A 16,649-nucleotide genomic window follows, 5' to 3' on the forward strand; every position below is an offset into this window, starting at 1 on the left:
TTGTTTTTTCTATCCCAAACGCTGTTTCGGATGCACATCTCGAACAGCCAAGCCCGACTTCCCTCGGCCCTTCTCGGCTCTCCTCGGTCTCTCTCGGCTCTCCTCGGCCTCTCTCGGCTCTCCTCGGCCCCTCTCGGCTCTCCTCGGCCCCTCTCGGCTCTCCTCGGCCCCTCTCGGCTCTCCTCGGCCCCTCTCGGCTCTCCTCGGCCCCCCTCGGCTCTCCTCGGCCCCTCTCGGCACTCCTCGGTCTCTCTCGGCTCCTCTCGGCTCCCCTCGGCCCCGCCCGGCCCGGCTCCGTCAGCCCGCCATGGCGCGCAAGAAGCTGCACCGTCCGATCGCCGCCATGGCCAAGAAGATCCGCGAGTACCGCGCGCTGAAGGAGCGCCCGCGGGACTCGCAGCGCTTCGCCCTGGACTACGAGACCATGCGGCGGCCGCTGACGCAGAAGCGGCTGCCGGTGCGTGCCTGGGAGGACGTGCGGAACGAGAACCGGCTCTTCGCGCTGCTCTGCCGCCTGCCGCGCTTCGGCGTGGGCCGCACCGTCACCCGCAAGTCCTGGCTGTGGGCGCACGACGAGCCCTGCTACTGGGTCATCACCAAGGTGAAGGCGGACTACACGGCCGAGGTACCCGCCCTGCCCCATCCCCGCCCCGCGGCAGCCCCGCCCGCCGCGCCCTGCCCTCAGCGCCATCCGCTTTTCTTTGCAGAACATGGACCACGGCAGAGCCTGGGGCTACCTCACCTTCAGAGGTAAGACCGCCTCGCTTTCCCACCCACGTGGAGAGCACCGGGAGGGCGGCAGGAAAAACCGCGGCCGCTCCCAGCCTGGGGAATTTGTGTTTTTCTCAGATCTGCGAATGGGAAAAGACGTTCCCCCTTCTTTTAGTTTCAAAAGCTGGGATCTAGCTCCCTCGGAATGTCTTTCCGAGGAGTGCTGTGGGAGAGCCAGTGCAAGATGACCTTGGGGAACAGCAGCACTAGCAGTGCTAGATGAGCTGACGGACTGTTCTGAGACTTTGAAGGCAAGACACAGAATGAGCACAGGGTAAAATTGTCACTAAAAAGCTGCAGTGGCAAACAGCTTGTGTTCCTGAAATTTTTGATTAATGCTTGAATGAGTTGATTTCCCTTTTTAGAACTGCTTTATTTTATGTACACAATTGTCCCTTGTGGGAGTTAGTGAAGTAGTTCTCATTCAAAGGTTTTGAAGTTGTTGGGCACTTTTAACACTCAGTTTTCCAGAGAACTTTCATCAGTGTAGAGAGAAATTACTCTTGTTCTTTAGCCATAGGAACGGAACCTGAGAGAGGTGGAATGACACTTTAAATTAAGGGAGGGAATCACCAATAGTACTGGAACAACTTGCCTGTAGTCCTTTCAGCCTGTTTCTGTTTTGATTTCCAAGGACAGAAGCGAGATCCTGTAGTATAGCAGGGGAGGTCCTGTTCAACCCTTTGAAAACTCCATTTACTCTTACCTGTTGTAGCATTTTGGGTGCTGAAGAGTTGCTGTGTTTCCTGGAAGTTGGTTGTGACAGTGTTGCCCACTTGTGTTCCTCATCTTTTCCCAGGCAAAACTGAAGAGGAAGTGAGGGAGATCGACAAAGTCATGTACCATGACTGGCGTGTGGTGCCCAAGCACGAGGAGGAGACCTTCAAGAAATTCACCCCAGTGCCAGAGGAGACTGTTCGGTTCCTGCCGTACCCCCCGCTGCTCCGAGCCATGATCCTTGCCCAGTGGCAGAAGGAGGGAAAGCCAGTCACAGAGGAGCCAGTTATTGATCTGCAGAAGGTCCTGGCCACTCCCCAAGAACGGGCAAAGAAAAAAGCTACAGGGACACCTGTATAAAGATTTGTTCTGTGTCCCGAGCTTCCCACGTGCCTCTCACTGCCCATTAGAAGCCCAGTGCACAGGGGTGTTTCAGGGAGCCCTGTGCTCACCATGGTAGGAGGTAGCCAGGTTTCCTGGCTTTCTCCCCAGCTCTGTACAGCCACCTCATCTCAAAAGGAAGATGCTGACTCTTTTTCCATAACGTTGGTCTCAGCAGAGGAACCTTCTTGGTTCCCTGGACACAGCTCCTTGTCAGCCAGCTGCAGTTCTTTGGAGCATAATTTTCTTCATAGCCTGAAAATTGACAACATTTTTTAGATAATTTGGGTCCTGCACGAATCACAGAGAAATGACTGATAACATCACAGTATTTCACAGAACTGTGTAGAAATGTATCTGCGAATGAAAATAAATGTTGTCTTAATTCTGCAGCACAGTTCTAAGAAAACTTGGGAATTTTTTTTTTTTCAGTGCCTGGAGATTATCACGAAGGCCAAATGCAGAGCCATTAGCTTACCAAATGAGCAAGGAGGAAGAGAGCTGGGGGTGTAAAATGGGATGAGTAGAACAATCCAGTCCTCTCTACTGCACGACTGGGATCTGAACACAGCCCTAGAACAGGCAGTGCCTTCCTGTGGGAGCACAGACCCTCAGTGGGCAGAGCCAAGTCTGGTCACAGCATCCCCCAGCAGCCCTGGACAAGGCAATGACCAGGGTGCACCAGGGAGCCCAGCCAGGAGCAAAAGCAGATAGAGCTGATACAGCATAAGGTGCAGAGGCATCCAACAGTTTGGGTGGGGAGGGACCTCTGAAGATGACCTAGTTGAGCCCCTCCAAGTCCAAGGGGTCCATCCAGGAACAGCTGGGGACAGACACAGCTACAGGAAAACTGAAGGCCCCAGCTCATGTTGAACTGAGGTTCCTGGGCCATAGGAGGAAAGGGGCCCTGTACAGCTGGGAGTCTGGGTGGTACTGATCAGGACAGTCCTGTCCTACTGGTGAGCTCAGAACACCTGGGGGAAGGGGTGTCCTCTCACAGAACCCTGGGCAGCCTGGGAGCCTTCCTGATGGTGAAGGTCCCTTCCAGGAAGCTGCACAGCCCATTTGCCACAGGTTGGATTTCACACCCAGATTGTGGTGTGAGATTTGCTGGCCCTCCCAAACCTGTACAGTTACCTCACAGATCATTTACCTGTACAGGGGGTTGTCTGAGCGATGATGGCAGTGGCCTGCTTCCTCACCCACCCCGAGGGGTACCAGACATGTCTGCGCTTCACCTTGAGCCCTGCTCAAACCGCTCCTGACCTTATTCAAGGGTGCAGCCCCAGAAGTGCAGGACTGGTCGCAGTACCTGTTTCCAAACTTTGTGGTTGAGATGCCCCCACTAATGCTGGAGGCATTGCCAGTGGTACTACACCCTGGCCTGTGCTGCCCCACAGTGCAGGCGTTAGTCATGGATGAGATTCACCTCAGGGCCCCTGCTCAGGGCAGAACATGCTCCTGTCGTAAGGAGGTGGTTCCCTCGTGCACTGCCACGTACAGCCCTTGAACTAAGGTGGTTCAACAAAATAAATATGGTGTCCAAGTGCTCCTGGGGCTGAGGAGCTGCCTCCCCGCAGTGTCTGTTGCAGATGCCCAAGGGACTGTGAAGTTGCCGCCCTGTACAGTGCTGAAAGCTGACCTGACGTGTTAATCCTGGCAGTTCACCTGAAGGGGCCACCCTGACAGAAGTTGCAGCAAGCCAGCAGATAGATGCTTCTCTGCTCTTCTATTTCTGAAGCTGTTCCACCTTTAATTTCCACCTTTAATTTCTGCTGCTGGCAGAAGCTACAGATTGCATTTGGCTTGCTGGACCAGCCCCTTCTGCTGCGACCCTGTGAACCATCCACACCTCATTTCTTGCCACTAACTGCTCAACAACGGTGAACACTTGAACTGCACTCCCACCCTTTTGAAATGTCCCACTCTTAAACACCTAGAAGCAATCCCAGTGCTTTCACAGGAACACAATGCACTGCCCAAGCTGATGTTAACACGTTTATTACATACAGAACAGATATGGTTTGTTGTTGATAGCATAGGGAACAAAGCATGGGAACGTATTCATACAGCAGGCTCTTTACAGAATGCCATCTTCAGACCAAACAGCGGAGTTTACAGGCCTTAAGACACTTTTTAAAATCCTTTTGTAACATACAAGATACTTTACATACATCACAGTGGAGATATGACAGGGAAGTGTGCTGAAGCCAGTCAGTTCTCACCTTGATGCCCAGCAGCCACCCAAGGCTGCAGGGGCTGCCAGCAGAGGCTGGGTCTCCCCTCTGGAGCTGCCCCTCTGGGTCATGTGCTTCTCTTGGAGGAAAACATGCACCGAGCTGGAAAGGAACCTGGTGGTAGAGGCCCCAGACTGATTTCCTCATGCTGCCAGAGCCCAGTGGGTGACAGGAGACTGAGTGATGTCCCTTCAACTGTTCAAACCAGATACAGAACAGAGGTACAAATGTTGCAATTCTGATTTTCCTACAAAAGAGCTGACAAAGTGAAGGAACTGGACTCTACCAGGGGTTTTTCCTTCCCCCCCCCCCCCAACTATCCCAAATTCTGGTTTACCTGGCCCTAACTGATGAACTGTTACATGACAGTGGAATCTGTGCTTTAAATGTTATATTCTTAACTTCAATGCACTCTGTGTTGGGACCCAAAGAGCTCTTCCTAGCAGAAAGCATATGGGGAAAGTGAATTAGAAGCCTGGCATGGTCAGCAGTGCCCCAGTGAAATGTCCCTGGTGAAAGGTCCCCCCATACGCAGATGGTGACTCCAGCTATCCCTTCGCCCAGTGCCAGGCACAGAGCCCAGTGTGCAGATGCCTGGAAGGCTCCCTCCAGCTGAATTCCTGCCTGGGGGAGCAGCGATGTGGGTGTGTGTCACCAGCACTGCTCACAGGCAGTGTGGGTACCACTGTGAGCTGAGGCCTCTGTTCACCAGAGGTGCTGCTTGCCTTCCTGCAGGGGCAATGAATGCCCCAGCCTTTCCTGAACTGCAGATTCAAAAATCGTTTCAGTGCTGCTGCATCAGCAGAGGAGCCACATGTTAGAGCATCACCTGGGATATATGGCATCACTTGGGATATATGGCATCCCTGCAGCACAGCAGGAGGTTTAGACCACAAGCCTTGGGAACAGCCTGGTCCACGGCAGCAAGCACAGGACATAGCTGTGCGCTTTCTGGGAGATGGAGGCTTGCCCAGCTGTCCCCATACGTCATAAGGATGTCCATGAGAACCCCAGAGTGCTGCACAGCTCAGGGAAGAAACAAGATGACCACCAGGAGCTTCAAAATTCATCAGTAACAACTGCGACTTGTCCTAGTCCTGCACAATCAGAAGGGAGTGCTCTGGGGATACGGAACTTGACCTTGTGGGATGGGACTGTGCTGACAGAAAGGGGGAACACACCATTGCCTCTACACCTGGAGCTGCCACATTCTACACTTTGAGCTCAAAACCACTCTCCCTGGCCCTGTTTTTTTTTTGCACATCTGCCCAGCAGTGTTTACACAGGGAGGGCCATCCCCACTTCTCTTAGGGGCTGTCAATTTTTTTTCAGGAGTCAGAAATTTCCAGCTTTTTGAACTATTTACTAACACACTTAGTGTTAGATAAAAGATGTTAGATAAAATATGCTGGGATTTCCCAGTTGCCTTTTCTGCTCTTGAAAGTGCAGTGTTCTAGTATCCCTTTGCTACCACAGCCATGTGGCCTCCACAATCAAACACCCATTGGCCACCTAAGGCCACCAAACAATCCTCTGGGGACACACACAGGCACCCAGCACACAACTGCTAAGGCAACAGCAGCAGCAGAGGAGGGGACTTTCCCACTGCAAGGATGGAAGATGTGAACCCCACAGCAATGGTGCTGGTGCCTCCTCCAGCCCAGCAGCAGAAGGGCTGCCCAAACCATGATGCTCCTTTCTACTGAGGGCTCCTTGGACCAATCTCCTCTCAGACTATGGGATGTTACTCTGTGCTTAAGGTGGAGAGCCCACTGGTGAACTAGAAGGGATCTCTGCTGGGGTGCTGCAGAAGTGATTCACCACCAGTGCTTTGCAGGGGATGCCTGAGGACACATTTCCTTCTCATGCAGGTGGGAGTGAAGCAACCTGCCTGAGAACCTGAGCCACCCCCCTCCAGCTGGGCGAAGGCTTCCCACAGTCCTGGCTCCAAGCTCACTTCAAGATGTGCTGCCTTTTCTCTCCTTGTAGATGCCAGCTCCAAAGCAGAACAAGAATCCAACCCTGCCGAAAGCGCACAGGCCCGAGATGAAAGCTTGCGAGTTCCGAGGGGGTCACAGTCTGAGGCAGGAGCCGTTGCAGTTGTCTGGGGTCAGTTTCCAGCAGGAGTTATAATGCAGGCGTTCTGTATGTACATCTTGGCATTCAGGCGGGAGGAGGGACACTTACATCGTGGGGGTGGAGGAATTCTCACTCAGGGATATATGATACCTGCCACACAATAATGTGGCTCCGTTCAGCCTTGGAAAGTACTGGTTTCACCTGTGTGGCGTCTCCTGCGTTCTCTTCTGTTTCATCATCTTCCCCATCCCCTGGAGAGAGAAAACAGAGAGTAAAAATGGCAAGAAAGAAAATCCCATAGTGCACTGCTCTGGAATACTCCAAAGTGGCCAATACTGTTAACTCCAAGCAGTCTGACAACAGACACCATGAGCTGAGACCTTCCTCTGTGCCTGGAGAACAACTACAGCAAGACAATGCTTTTCCAAAGTCGGACTGCATGGATGGGACAAACCAACTCCAGCAGCAGCAAAAACCACCCTGCCTTTCAAGGAAGTCAATTTTTACACACAAGAGCACCTTCAGCAGCATGGGTGATCCCAGTGGGGCAGCAACATTTGGAGCCAGAGGCACAGATGGGTTTGTTCTTTCCAGAGCCATCCACACAGCCATGTGGCACTGCAGGCACAGGTCGGCAGCCTTGCACTGTGCAAGGAAAATCCTTATCCCTCCTCACAGCCAGACGCAGGAGAAACAGAGTGCAGGGCTTTTCTGCTCTGGCTCCCCACAGTAGCGATGCCTCGCTCCATGACCACAGCCACACACCCTCTCCCCTTCCAGGTGCCTCCCACCACAGGCACTCACCGATCCGGAAATCAATGTACCCTTCTCCTCCACTCAGCACCAGGACGTTCTTCAGCTTCTGCCCCTCGGTCTCGGTGGCCGCCGTGCTGGGGTTCTCCGAAGGGCTGTCCAACACGCTCCCGTTCAGGGTCGCAAGGACATTGCCTGGGGAGAGGACAGAGGTGCTGTGAGTGCCTCTGCTCAGCCCCCGTGCAGTTCACACACGCACAGACACGCCAGGCAGACCATTTCCTTCTGCTGGACAAATCTGGCAGTCGCTGCAGTTCAAATCCCTCTGTGAGCCACATGAAGTGCCAGCCATGGTCTGCACCCCGTCTGCTGCAGAGCAGCTCCAGCCCTGCTACAGAGGGGCTGGCGGAACAAGCCCCTGCTGAGGAAGGGCTCTGCTCTTCCTTACCAGGCACAGAGACGAAGAATTTGACAGCATCCCGGTGTCCATGGAAACAGAGCTGTGCCTGAGCCATGGAGCAGTAGGGAATGAAGCTGCTGGCAGATTTGTCACTGTTGTCATCACCATACACGTGGATGACCCCGCCGGAGCGGCTGCCCTCTCCAGAGGTTGGTGAGGTCTTGTTGGCTGGAGATAGAAAGGAGGAACATCATCAGTGATAGCTCTGAGTCGCCTTTACAGAAGGGACTCAATCAAAGAGAAAACTCACGGGTCATGAAGGAAAACCTTTAAAGGCACAGGTCTCTTAAAGGTCTTGTGTGAATGATGTGATGGAGGAGACCACACCAGATTACACAGTACCTCTCTTTTAGACTGGGGCAAGCCAGACTAGTGTCCCAGTGAAGGACTCACCAGCAGTGATTCTGTCCAGCCTCCAGAAATTACCCACTGTCCTAGTATCAACCTTGGTCTTTTGTACCTGGCAGGGTATCCAAAGGTGCCCACTGTTCCCAGAGACACCCAGGGCACCTAGAGGAGAATTACTGCTATTCTCTGGATTGGTGAAGTTGCTCAGTTTCCAAGTCAAGTCCTTTGCTCGTGCCCAGCTGTGAGCACACCTGCTGCTGAAAGCAGTCTCTGGGTCTGGTGAAGCCTCTTGGCCCAGTCAAAGCCATCACAGAAGTAAAGTGAGATCCTTCCTCAGTTCTTGATTTAACCATGACACCAGAACATCAAACCAGTCCAGCAATGAATATCTGAAACATGTTCACCATCCACAGCTTCCAAGGATTTCAAGGTGGGCTCAGGGGCCTGCATCCTTCATGTCCAGGCTTCGAGAATGTGAAAGCAACAGAGACCAATGCTCAGGGCCCAGGACAGCACATGCTTTCCTTCTGCATACACTCACATCAGTACAACAGGAACAGTACTAAAATCAGGCAGCTTTCAATGAAGCTTGATTGCTTCATTAATTATCTGTAGTTCTGTATTCTGACTTGGGCTAGACTTCAGTTATTAAGTAATCTAAACAAAGGAAACTTTTCACTATCAGGCTCAAGTAAGGATGGCAAGACAAGTACAAATGCTTTGATGGAGGAATGAGAATCAGTGTGTGTTCAGTATCTGGCTTTTTACTGCAACTAATATCAGATGCTTTAAATGAGGAGATGTGTTGGCAGTGCTTCTGGACAGCCATATATATTTCTTTGAGTGAAAAAACCAAAACTAATTTCTCACCCTGGAAAGGCATAAATTTGAACTCAGACCCTGCCTTAGCTGGGCAAGCAAACCAAACAGTTTGAACTTAGCTCTGAACAAAGCCAGGCAGTTCATGTTTATCAGCTCCTCTTGGGTTAAACATCTTGGCTGATGGCTTGCAGCCGGCAAGGTGCCACAGCATCTCCTGCCCTTGGCCTGCAAGTGATGAGAGAAACATCCTTGGAAAAACAAGGATGACCAAGGAAGACCTTGGAAGAACACTCTACTCCTGCTTCCTGGAACCCTCTGACTGAATGAACCTCTCCAGTCCCCATCTCAAACCTGACCTACCATAGCAAGGGAACCACTGATGAAGAATAAATTACTCTTAACACAAAAGAAAACCAGATGGATGGCTGATGAGATGGAAAAAAATGTTCGTAGCTATGAGAAATGAGGATATTTACATGATTGTCTCTGGTTGTTTTTCTCCAGTGTGACTTAAGGAAAAGAGTGATGAGGAACAATGGATGGAAAGAGCTGAACGGCAGGATGGAAGGGTGGGAGAGTGACTGCAACGGGGGCGGGCGCGGAAGGAGTGAGAGCTGAGGAGAAGAGGCAGTGGACTTACCCCGGAGCCCAAGGAGTTGGCCTCGGTGGAGGACTACAGCTAGGCACAGGCAGGGAATGGGAACACAGAGGGGCACGGGAAGTGGTGGGCAGGAGGGGAGAGAAGAAAAAGGTGATTACTGGGAGATAATTCAGGGGGCAACAGAAATAGTAAAAAAAACTAGAGAAACCACCACAGGAGCTCTGATATAGTTCACACCTGCACTGTTCTCGCTTACTTGGCTCTTACCTTACAGGGACAAATGTGGTATCTGAGATGGGAGAGGGACTGTGTCACAAGGATCCACTGCTGCATTTCTACCGAGACCTTCCTGATTACCACGCTTTTACAGGAACACCCAAAGGTGAAGCAATTGGTTGACAGCAGGGAAAAAGCTTAACTCAGATTAAGGACAGCAGCCCCAAGGTAGAGTGGACTTCAGAACAGGGACTCAGAAATGAGACTGAGATTGCAATGCATGAAGAGGACTGTGTCACTGCCCTCCTGGTGTCAGCCCCAGGCACATCCAGCTCCACTGGCCTCAGAGGAGACCATCCTTGACTTCCAGGAGGATTACAAGAGGTTTGCTCCTTTTATACAAGAGCTATTCAGCTTTCCTGTGAGCAGTGGTGAGAAAATGTAAATTTGACTGCTTTCTATTGAAAGCAATTGCAATCAGCCTCAAATCCTACTCCCCCATGGTGATCTGGAACAGACTGTCAAAATAAGATGCTGATGAGCAGGTACAGAACAGGATTACTAAGAGCTTCAACTAAACTTCCAGCTCTGGAGATGCACCTATTTACTCCTACTGCTGGGTCCCCTCCCCAGGCTGGATTTGGTGTATGATACCAGTTTCTAATTGACTGATATAGTTGAGCCCTAATTTGAGTAAATCAAGCTTTTCTAAGGTCAGTTTCTGGAAAATACTGCTATGGAGATGTCTGTGCCAAAATGAAATATTGAGGGACATCTTCCTGTTGACTTCTCATCCCACGGCCTCCTTTTGGAGACTTATTACAATTTCTAAAGCTTTGTTTCTCCTGCTTCACAGTAGCTACAGAATCAGTTCATATCACTCTGCTCTGTCAAGGTCATGCTCTAAAAAGAAGACTGTAGGGACGGTAGAGATGTTCCCCCAAGGAGGAAATAGATTCAAATGAACTGAAAAGGGCAGAAACAAATACCTGCTTGGTTTTAAATAGATTACATTCATTCAACCAAACGCTTAATTCCTTAAAAAAGAAGAGTTACACCAAGTCCAGGGCTGCTCATACTTTGGGCTCTTCTCCCTGAACACGGCTACGATCAAGGGGTGTCAGATGTTGGGAAAGCATCGATCTGCCTGAGCCACCCACAAGTAACACCCAAAAGTTTCTTTTTTTTAGTAGGGGGATGCAGAAGTACCTTCAGTAAATGCCACTTACTCTCTGTCAGGGGAATGGAGATGACGACGCCGTTCCCGGTGCCCACCCAGAGGCGGTTGCCAGCGATGAGCAGGGCTGTGATCCGCACGAAGGAGAAACCCAGCTTTCCAGTGCCTGGGAAGCATGAATGAGAGTTGGGGAGTCAGTGATGACTCTGGGCAAGGTCCGCTTTGGGCAAATTCTGCTCTGATCTCAGTAAGTAACAGACCCCTTCCTGACAGGCCCCACTGCCTCACCCAACATCTTGCTGACATAAGGCTCGATGTCAACATCCTGCAGGTGCTGGTGGCTGTGGGCATGGTAGAGCCTCAGGGTGGAGTCCAGGCGGATGGAAACCCACACTCCATCTCCAATCCATGCCAGCTGTCGCACCTGGCTCTCCCGTCGAGGGTGGGCATCAAAGGACTTCTGAAATAGGGGAACCAACATGAGTTCACAATAGGTTTGCCATTATCTACACATATACTCCATTTTCCTCAACTGAGATTGCTTGTTTGGGTTCCAAAGCTCTTGGAGAAGCTGTGTTAATGCCAGCTGACCACAGCAGTTTACTACAGCACGCAGAAAATTCCTCGCTTGAGCAGCTTTGATGGTCTTTGCAGACCAGATCAGGAGCAAGGACATTTAGAAACCAAGGGCTTTCAATGTACTTGATAGAATAGGAAAACATACAACTCCAGGATAAATTCCAAAGGTCAAATTGCTTTGGCTCACTGATGTGAACTTCAGATCCAGCACTTTTTCCCTTCTTGACAGGATTATTGCAAGCACTTAGACAGATCTGTACCAACACCACTGTACTGTATTTCAACCAAAAGGCTCTAAACATCATTTTTTCCTTAGGCTTGTTAACGGGGGCTTGCTAACTGCACTGTTCCTCTGTGCCACAGTGCCTACAGATGAAGCCTCGGACCATATGCAAAGGTTTTTTGACAGTACGTGGCCTCATAGACTCACGAGTAAAGGCAAAGAAAATGCTCAGTTTAGACTAATTTAAAGAATTATGCTCTGGAAAGGAAGGAAGGGATAATTACCTCCCAGCAGACTGAATCATAAATGACCCAGACTGACAGTTTGGGTTCTGCAGTAAGCAATGACAACCCAAAGGTTCTGCATTTCACACAGCGCAGCATAAAACAGCTGTAAGAATAAATACAACATGTGTGTGTGCACAGACACACATGTGCTCTCTTACCTCAATCTGCATCGTCTTTGGCTGGATAACATGGATTTTGTTCTTGTAGCCGCACCAGACTCTATCGTAGACCACGGCCATGCAGCGGATCGAGTGGTGAGTGTGGCCGAGATCCATCAGGTGGTAGTTACTGAGATCCCACTGGCCATCTGAGGTGAAAAACAAGTGTGGAAAGATGCATCTCCTCTGTGGCATGTCAGCATACAACAGAATCCTCTACCTTCCCCTGTGTATTTGGGTATATAGGCTTAAGTGGTACTCACATGCTCAGCTGGCTTATGCCTGTGACCTTCCCATGCCTCCATAGAATCATAGAATCAGATGGGTTGGAAATGATCTCTGAGATCATCAAGTCCAACCCTTGATCCACTACCATACTCCTACTTCAGGCATAGTCTTACACTGATGAAACAGGTAACAATAAATTTTAGTTTGGTGTCTAAAAGTGCTCCAAATCAGGCTAATTTAAATATCCTTTATTGCAATAAAACAAACAGGCTTCTCTAACAAGTACAACAAAACCAGCAGGAGAAGAATACTTGAAAAGGAAAGGGGCCATACAGTCCTTGTACTGAGGCTTCCTCACATCACATACATACAACATAATTCCCTCAAAGTGTCAAAGCCAGGATAAGGTATGAGATCTCCCTTCTCTCACTGTTATTTCTAACTAAACAGGCAGATATTGTGTCCTTCACAGACAGGCAGTCTCTATGTCATGAAGCTTTATCTTATTTCTGAGGGGAACAATTTTGATGTGTCAATGGTCAAGCTTGAGCTAGTGACAAAGGCTGAATCAAAATTTGAATTGCATGAACCCAGAAATCTCTATATTTCAGCTTGCTGAATGAACTGCTACTCAATGAATAACTAAGCTCTTTATATGCCAACATTAGTCACAGTTAGCAAATTCCCAAGTGCTGTCAGGTATGAATACAACTAAGAAACTGCTCAAGCCATAGGAAAGCAAAACTCACAGCAGTGAAGAGGAACAGAAATTGAATTTACCAAATGTGCCTCAAGCAATGTATGCATTGCATATACATTTCTAAAGTGTCACATTTACTCTACATGTGCTACACAGCCCATACACACACATTTTTGTTCATAATAGCTCAGGAAGCGGTGTTAGCATAAGCCTGGGATAGTTTAGGATAGCAATTATGTGTATAATAGCTGTGTGTTTTAACTCTGTGTTTGTACTGCTGCACTTTCAGCCACATTTTGTTTACTCTATTCTTACCTTCTCCCCGGTGGAATATGGCTAGTGTTCCATCTGCCAGAGCAACCAGGACCCTCCCTTTCACATGCCTGAAATCACAGAACAGTAAATACTTACAAAAGCCTGTAGATCTGATGGACTACTAAACCCTTCCTGCCATCCATACACACTATCTTTATGTTGTCTCTACAATTCCCAGTCAGTTTAGCACTTGCAGGAACATCCTGCAAGAGGTCACACCTTCATTGCAATAGGATCATCCCTAAATTTTATGTTGAGGAAATTCTTCTCCTTCCCAATACAAACCCCATCAATTTCAACAAATTCCCCCTACTTTACTCAGTGAAATTTTGCCTTTCTCTTCTCTATTCATTTCCTCCTGATACTGCTAATCATGCACTAAATTGTGTCAGGGTTGCAGTTGAGCAGGAAAATGGGTCAGTATGAGGCTCACCCATAAAACGAGAGCAAGGCCTAAAGAGAGTTAACCAACGTATCTTGCTCTGAGAAAACTCTCCCCTCCACACCTGCTCTGCCTAAATTGCTAAAGAAAAATTTCTTCTGTTCCGTTCCTTGGACCCAATCTTAAGAAGAAGGCTGGAAACATTATACAATGGGGCTGTAGACCAGAAATTAAGGCAAAGACAGCCGAGGTAGACATTTGAATAGGAGAAACAGGCCTAAAGCCAAGGCTCTCTCCAAGCTTCAGTGACTGGGGCAAAGACAGTGGAAAGTTAGAGGTCACACTGAGGAAGACTACAGATGAACTAATGATGAAGAAAGGCAGATGTACCCCCAGAATTGAGGGCCAAGAAAAGCTCCACCTCTATACTCCACCTATTATCAATATGTATGATTAGATGTTGCAATCATATGAATATGTATGTAAGATGTTGTAATCATAGGAGTTACACTGTATAAATTACCCTGTTTTGTACCAATACCTTTGAGCAAGAGCTTTGTGGTGACAGCCTCGCTCCCAACGTCAACAAATAAATATCTTTGCTGATCAAAAGACCAAAAGGCTTCTGAGCAGTTATTTTACCAGATTTCTCAGATTCACCATAACAAAAACCTTGGGAAACTTCCCTCACAAACCAGGGCACTTGGGAAAGCAAAGAAAAATTTATGGCTGCCATATTCCTGGAATTGTTCAGGCCAGGAAGGTGGACAGGGCTTGGAGTAACCTGGTCCGTGGCAGGGAGTTGGAACAAGAGGATCTTTAAGGTCCCTTTCGACCCAAACCATTCTGTGGTTCTGTGAGTCTGGCAAAGAGCTTCTACTGCCCCTCTAAAGTATCACTTATGCCCTGAACCTTCTCCTCCAGGTCCCTTGGAATGCACACTTACACCAGGCTCAGCACAGAGTCCTTCAGCTTTATTGAGTGCAGACACTTCTTCCAGTTGGACACAGCCGAGTGCACATAAAGCCTGTGAGAGAGGACAAATTGGGAAGGGTTAGCAGCAGGCCCCATACCTTCAGCCTCACCAGGCTTGAGTCTTTTCTTCTGGTGGGAAAGTGAGGTTAAAACCCTGAGACTATGGTGAGCTGAGCAATGAAATGAGGAATGAAAACCTTCTCCAGAAACAAGCAGTGAACTGAAGGTGTGTGGACATGAAAAACAGAGCCCAGAGCACGGAGGTGACAGAGATCTGCCAGCTCAAGGGGAACCCACCAGCCATTCTGAGCTCCCAGCCACATGGTGGGGGCAGCACTGGTGCAGGCCCCAGCAGCATCCCCAGTCGGCTCCTGATCTGGCAGTATTGTGCTGGGCTCTGTCTTCAGCTGCCCATTCTCCCTGAAGAGGCAAAACAACAGCATGAGAGGTTTAGCAGCAGCACTGCACAGAATGCCCTCCTAGGCCCACAGCCTGGCACTTACAGGCAGGTGTGGGGCCTTGCAGGCACAAATCACTTCTCATCCTTTGGAGGTTTTTAATTGCAGATTTGCAATTTGCAACATTTCCCTTCTCCCCTGCTGACAAACAACAAGCCCTTCAAATCTACACTCAGTGTTTAGAAGGGCTGTTACATAAACAGTTCATTTCCAACTTCAACAGAAATATCTTAGAGCAACTTGGGCATTTAGGAACAATCTGTACCCAAGACCTCCACTCTGCTCCTCAAGCCATCACAACAGACTTGTTTGTCTTAAGAATTTCTGGGTGCTTAATATGCTTTCTTGGTTACTTTTACAGCAAATCAGAGGTACTACTAGAAAAAAATCAATCATCATTTTTACCCACAGATCAGGAAGTTCCTTCAGTAGGAATGTGAAATGTGTATGTTCTTTGGAAGATCTGCCTTAACCGCAGGTCTACCTTCACAGTGAGACCCCATCTGCTGCAGGCTAAGCCATGTTTATTTTCATTTAATTTCCTTCCCTCCTCTAACCCCATCTGTAATACTGCTTGGGCACAAAACTGATAGAAGTCTGACACTCTATCAGAAGACCAGGCCGCTTTTCTTATCCCAAAGCTTATGAAAACAGAGCTGATCAGTAACTGAGCTGGCACTCTGACCCCAGTGCTCCTACCCGTTCTGCCTGGGTGCCTGTGCTGGGACAGGGTCTGTGAACACATGCTCAGTGAGGGGCCCAGGCCGGGCCTGCGCCGGCTCTGCCTCGCTGGCACCGCTCTCCGGGACCTCGGTAGCCTCTGTTGCCTCCTCAGTAGACTGGGACTGGTTGATCTTCCCATTGCAGACAGGACCCACCTCACCTGGAGGACAAGGAGCAGTGTGAGATGTGTTGGAGAATGAGCTGGTGAGTTAACTAAATAGAGACATCAGGCTATAGTCAATTCTTTATCTTTCCTTGCCAAACTCAACCAAGCCCTGAGCCTGTGCCACAGACAGCAGCTCATCCAGCATCTTCTGCCTGGATGGGGAACAGAGACTATTTTAAAGTGAGGCACAATCTGTGACTAACACAGCACCAGAAGGCCTCTAGGGCTGTCACTGCAGTATGGAGTCAGCAAGGGCAGCAGCATGGTTTGTATATGAGCTTAACTGGCTCCCCAAGGCTCAGGGGAGAAAGCAATGAAAACAGCAGCAACTGTAGCAGGGCAAACATCTCACCTGTCCAAAATACTCTGCTGCATGACCCCCACAACCAGGGCTGCAGGATGTGGATCAGAGAGAAAACGACTCAGAGGAGAGATGTACCAAAAGGGCCTTTGTTCCTCCCATATCACATTAAGAAACTTCTGGAGGCCTCTCAAGTGTTTAACTTGGGGACAGAAGGACTTGGCTCTAACACCATGGGCTCATACAAGACTAGCTGTAATTGAACCGTCACTAAATTTTATGTCCCAAAACTCACTCTGCCCCTTGTCCAGCACAGGAGTGTCCCCACGCGAGGAGCAGTTGCTTCGTGGCACATTGCAGCGGGTTGCACAGCCCACCAGCGTGATCCCTGCCAAGACACCGTCTGCTCCAGCTGACTCCTCGGGATTCACATCCCCCTCCAGGAAGATCTCGCCCGGAGGATAGTCACTCTCACTGGCCGCTGAAGGGCAAAGAACAGATTCTCACGTAATCCAAGCTGTCACTGCTCATTTAGTGTAGTTGCACTCCTGAGGTCACCCTAATGATGGGAGATGCTGACCCTTGGGGTTCA

General features: G+C 49.6%; 2 protein-coding genes across 37 annotated transcripts in view; one reads left to right on the forward strand and one right to left on the reverse strand.

Annotated features, from left to right (window-relative positions):
• Positions 1–256: 256 nt before the first annotated feature.
• On the forward strand, positions 257–2,273 carry MRPS34 (mitochondrial ribosomal protein S34). Its single transcript, XM_027902730.1, has 3 exons — positions 257–625; positions 708–750; positions 1,571–2,273. Exons 1-3 carry the CDS (start codon positions 308–310, stop codon positions 1,846–1,848), a joined length of 639 nt encoding a protein of 212 aa, XP_027758531.1. The 5' UTR covers positions 257–307; the 3' UTR covers positions 1,849–2,273.
• Positions 2,274–5,520: 3,247 nt separating this feature from the next.
• The window catches only part of MAPK8IP3 (mitogen-activated protein kinase 8 interacting protein 3), a 70,943-nt gene continuing 59,814 nt past the window's right edge, over positions 5,521–16,649 (reverse strand). For 33 of the 36 annotated variants that reach the window (XM_027902709.1, XM_027902707.1, XM_027902698.1 and 30 more), the window contains 12 exons: positions 16,353–16,538; positions 15,567–15,750; positions 14,707–14,829; positions 14,381–14,461; positions 13,053–13,120; positions 11,810–11,958; positions 10,851–11,022; positions 10,615–10,728; positions 9,209–9,247; positions 7,387–7,566; positions 6,990–7,133; positions 5,521–6,436 (listed from right to left, as the gene is read on the reverse strand). In XM_027902709.1, the coding sequence (XP_027758510.1) occupies positions 6,315–6,436; positions 6,990–7,133; positions 7,387–7,566; positions 9,209–9,247; positions 10,615–10,728; positions 10,851–11,022; positions 11,810–11,958; positions 13,053–13,120; positions 14,381–14,461; positions 14,707–14,829; positions 15,567–15,750; positions 16,353–16,538 (1,562 nt within the window). In that variant the 3' untranslated portion in view covers positions 5,521–6,314. The remainder of the gene's footprint in view (positions 6,437–6,989; positions 7,134–7,386; positions 7,567–9,208; positions 9,248–10,614; positions 10,729–10,850; positions 11,023–11,809; positions 11,959–13,052; positions 13,121–14,380; positions 14,462–14,706; positions 14,830–15,566; positions 15,751–16,352; positions 16,539–16,649) is intronic. The other 3 variants (XM_027902712.1, XM_027902714.1, XM_027902691.1) reach the window with 1 other exon arrangement.

Source organism: Empidonax traillii, unplaced genomic scaffold, assembly GCF_003031625.1.
Source record: "Empidonax traillii isolate 1590-97213 ecotype Southwest subspecies unplaced genomic scaffold, ASM303162v1 scaffold903:size462939, whole genome shotgun sequence".
Lineage (NCBI taxonomy): Eukaryota > Metazoa > Chordata > Aves > Passeriformes > Tyrannidae > Empidonax > Empidonax traillii.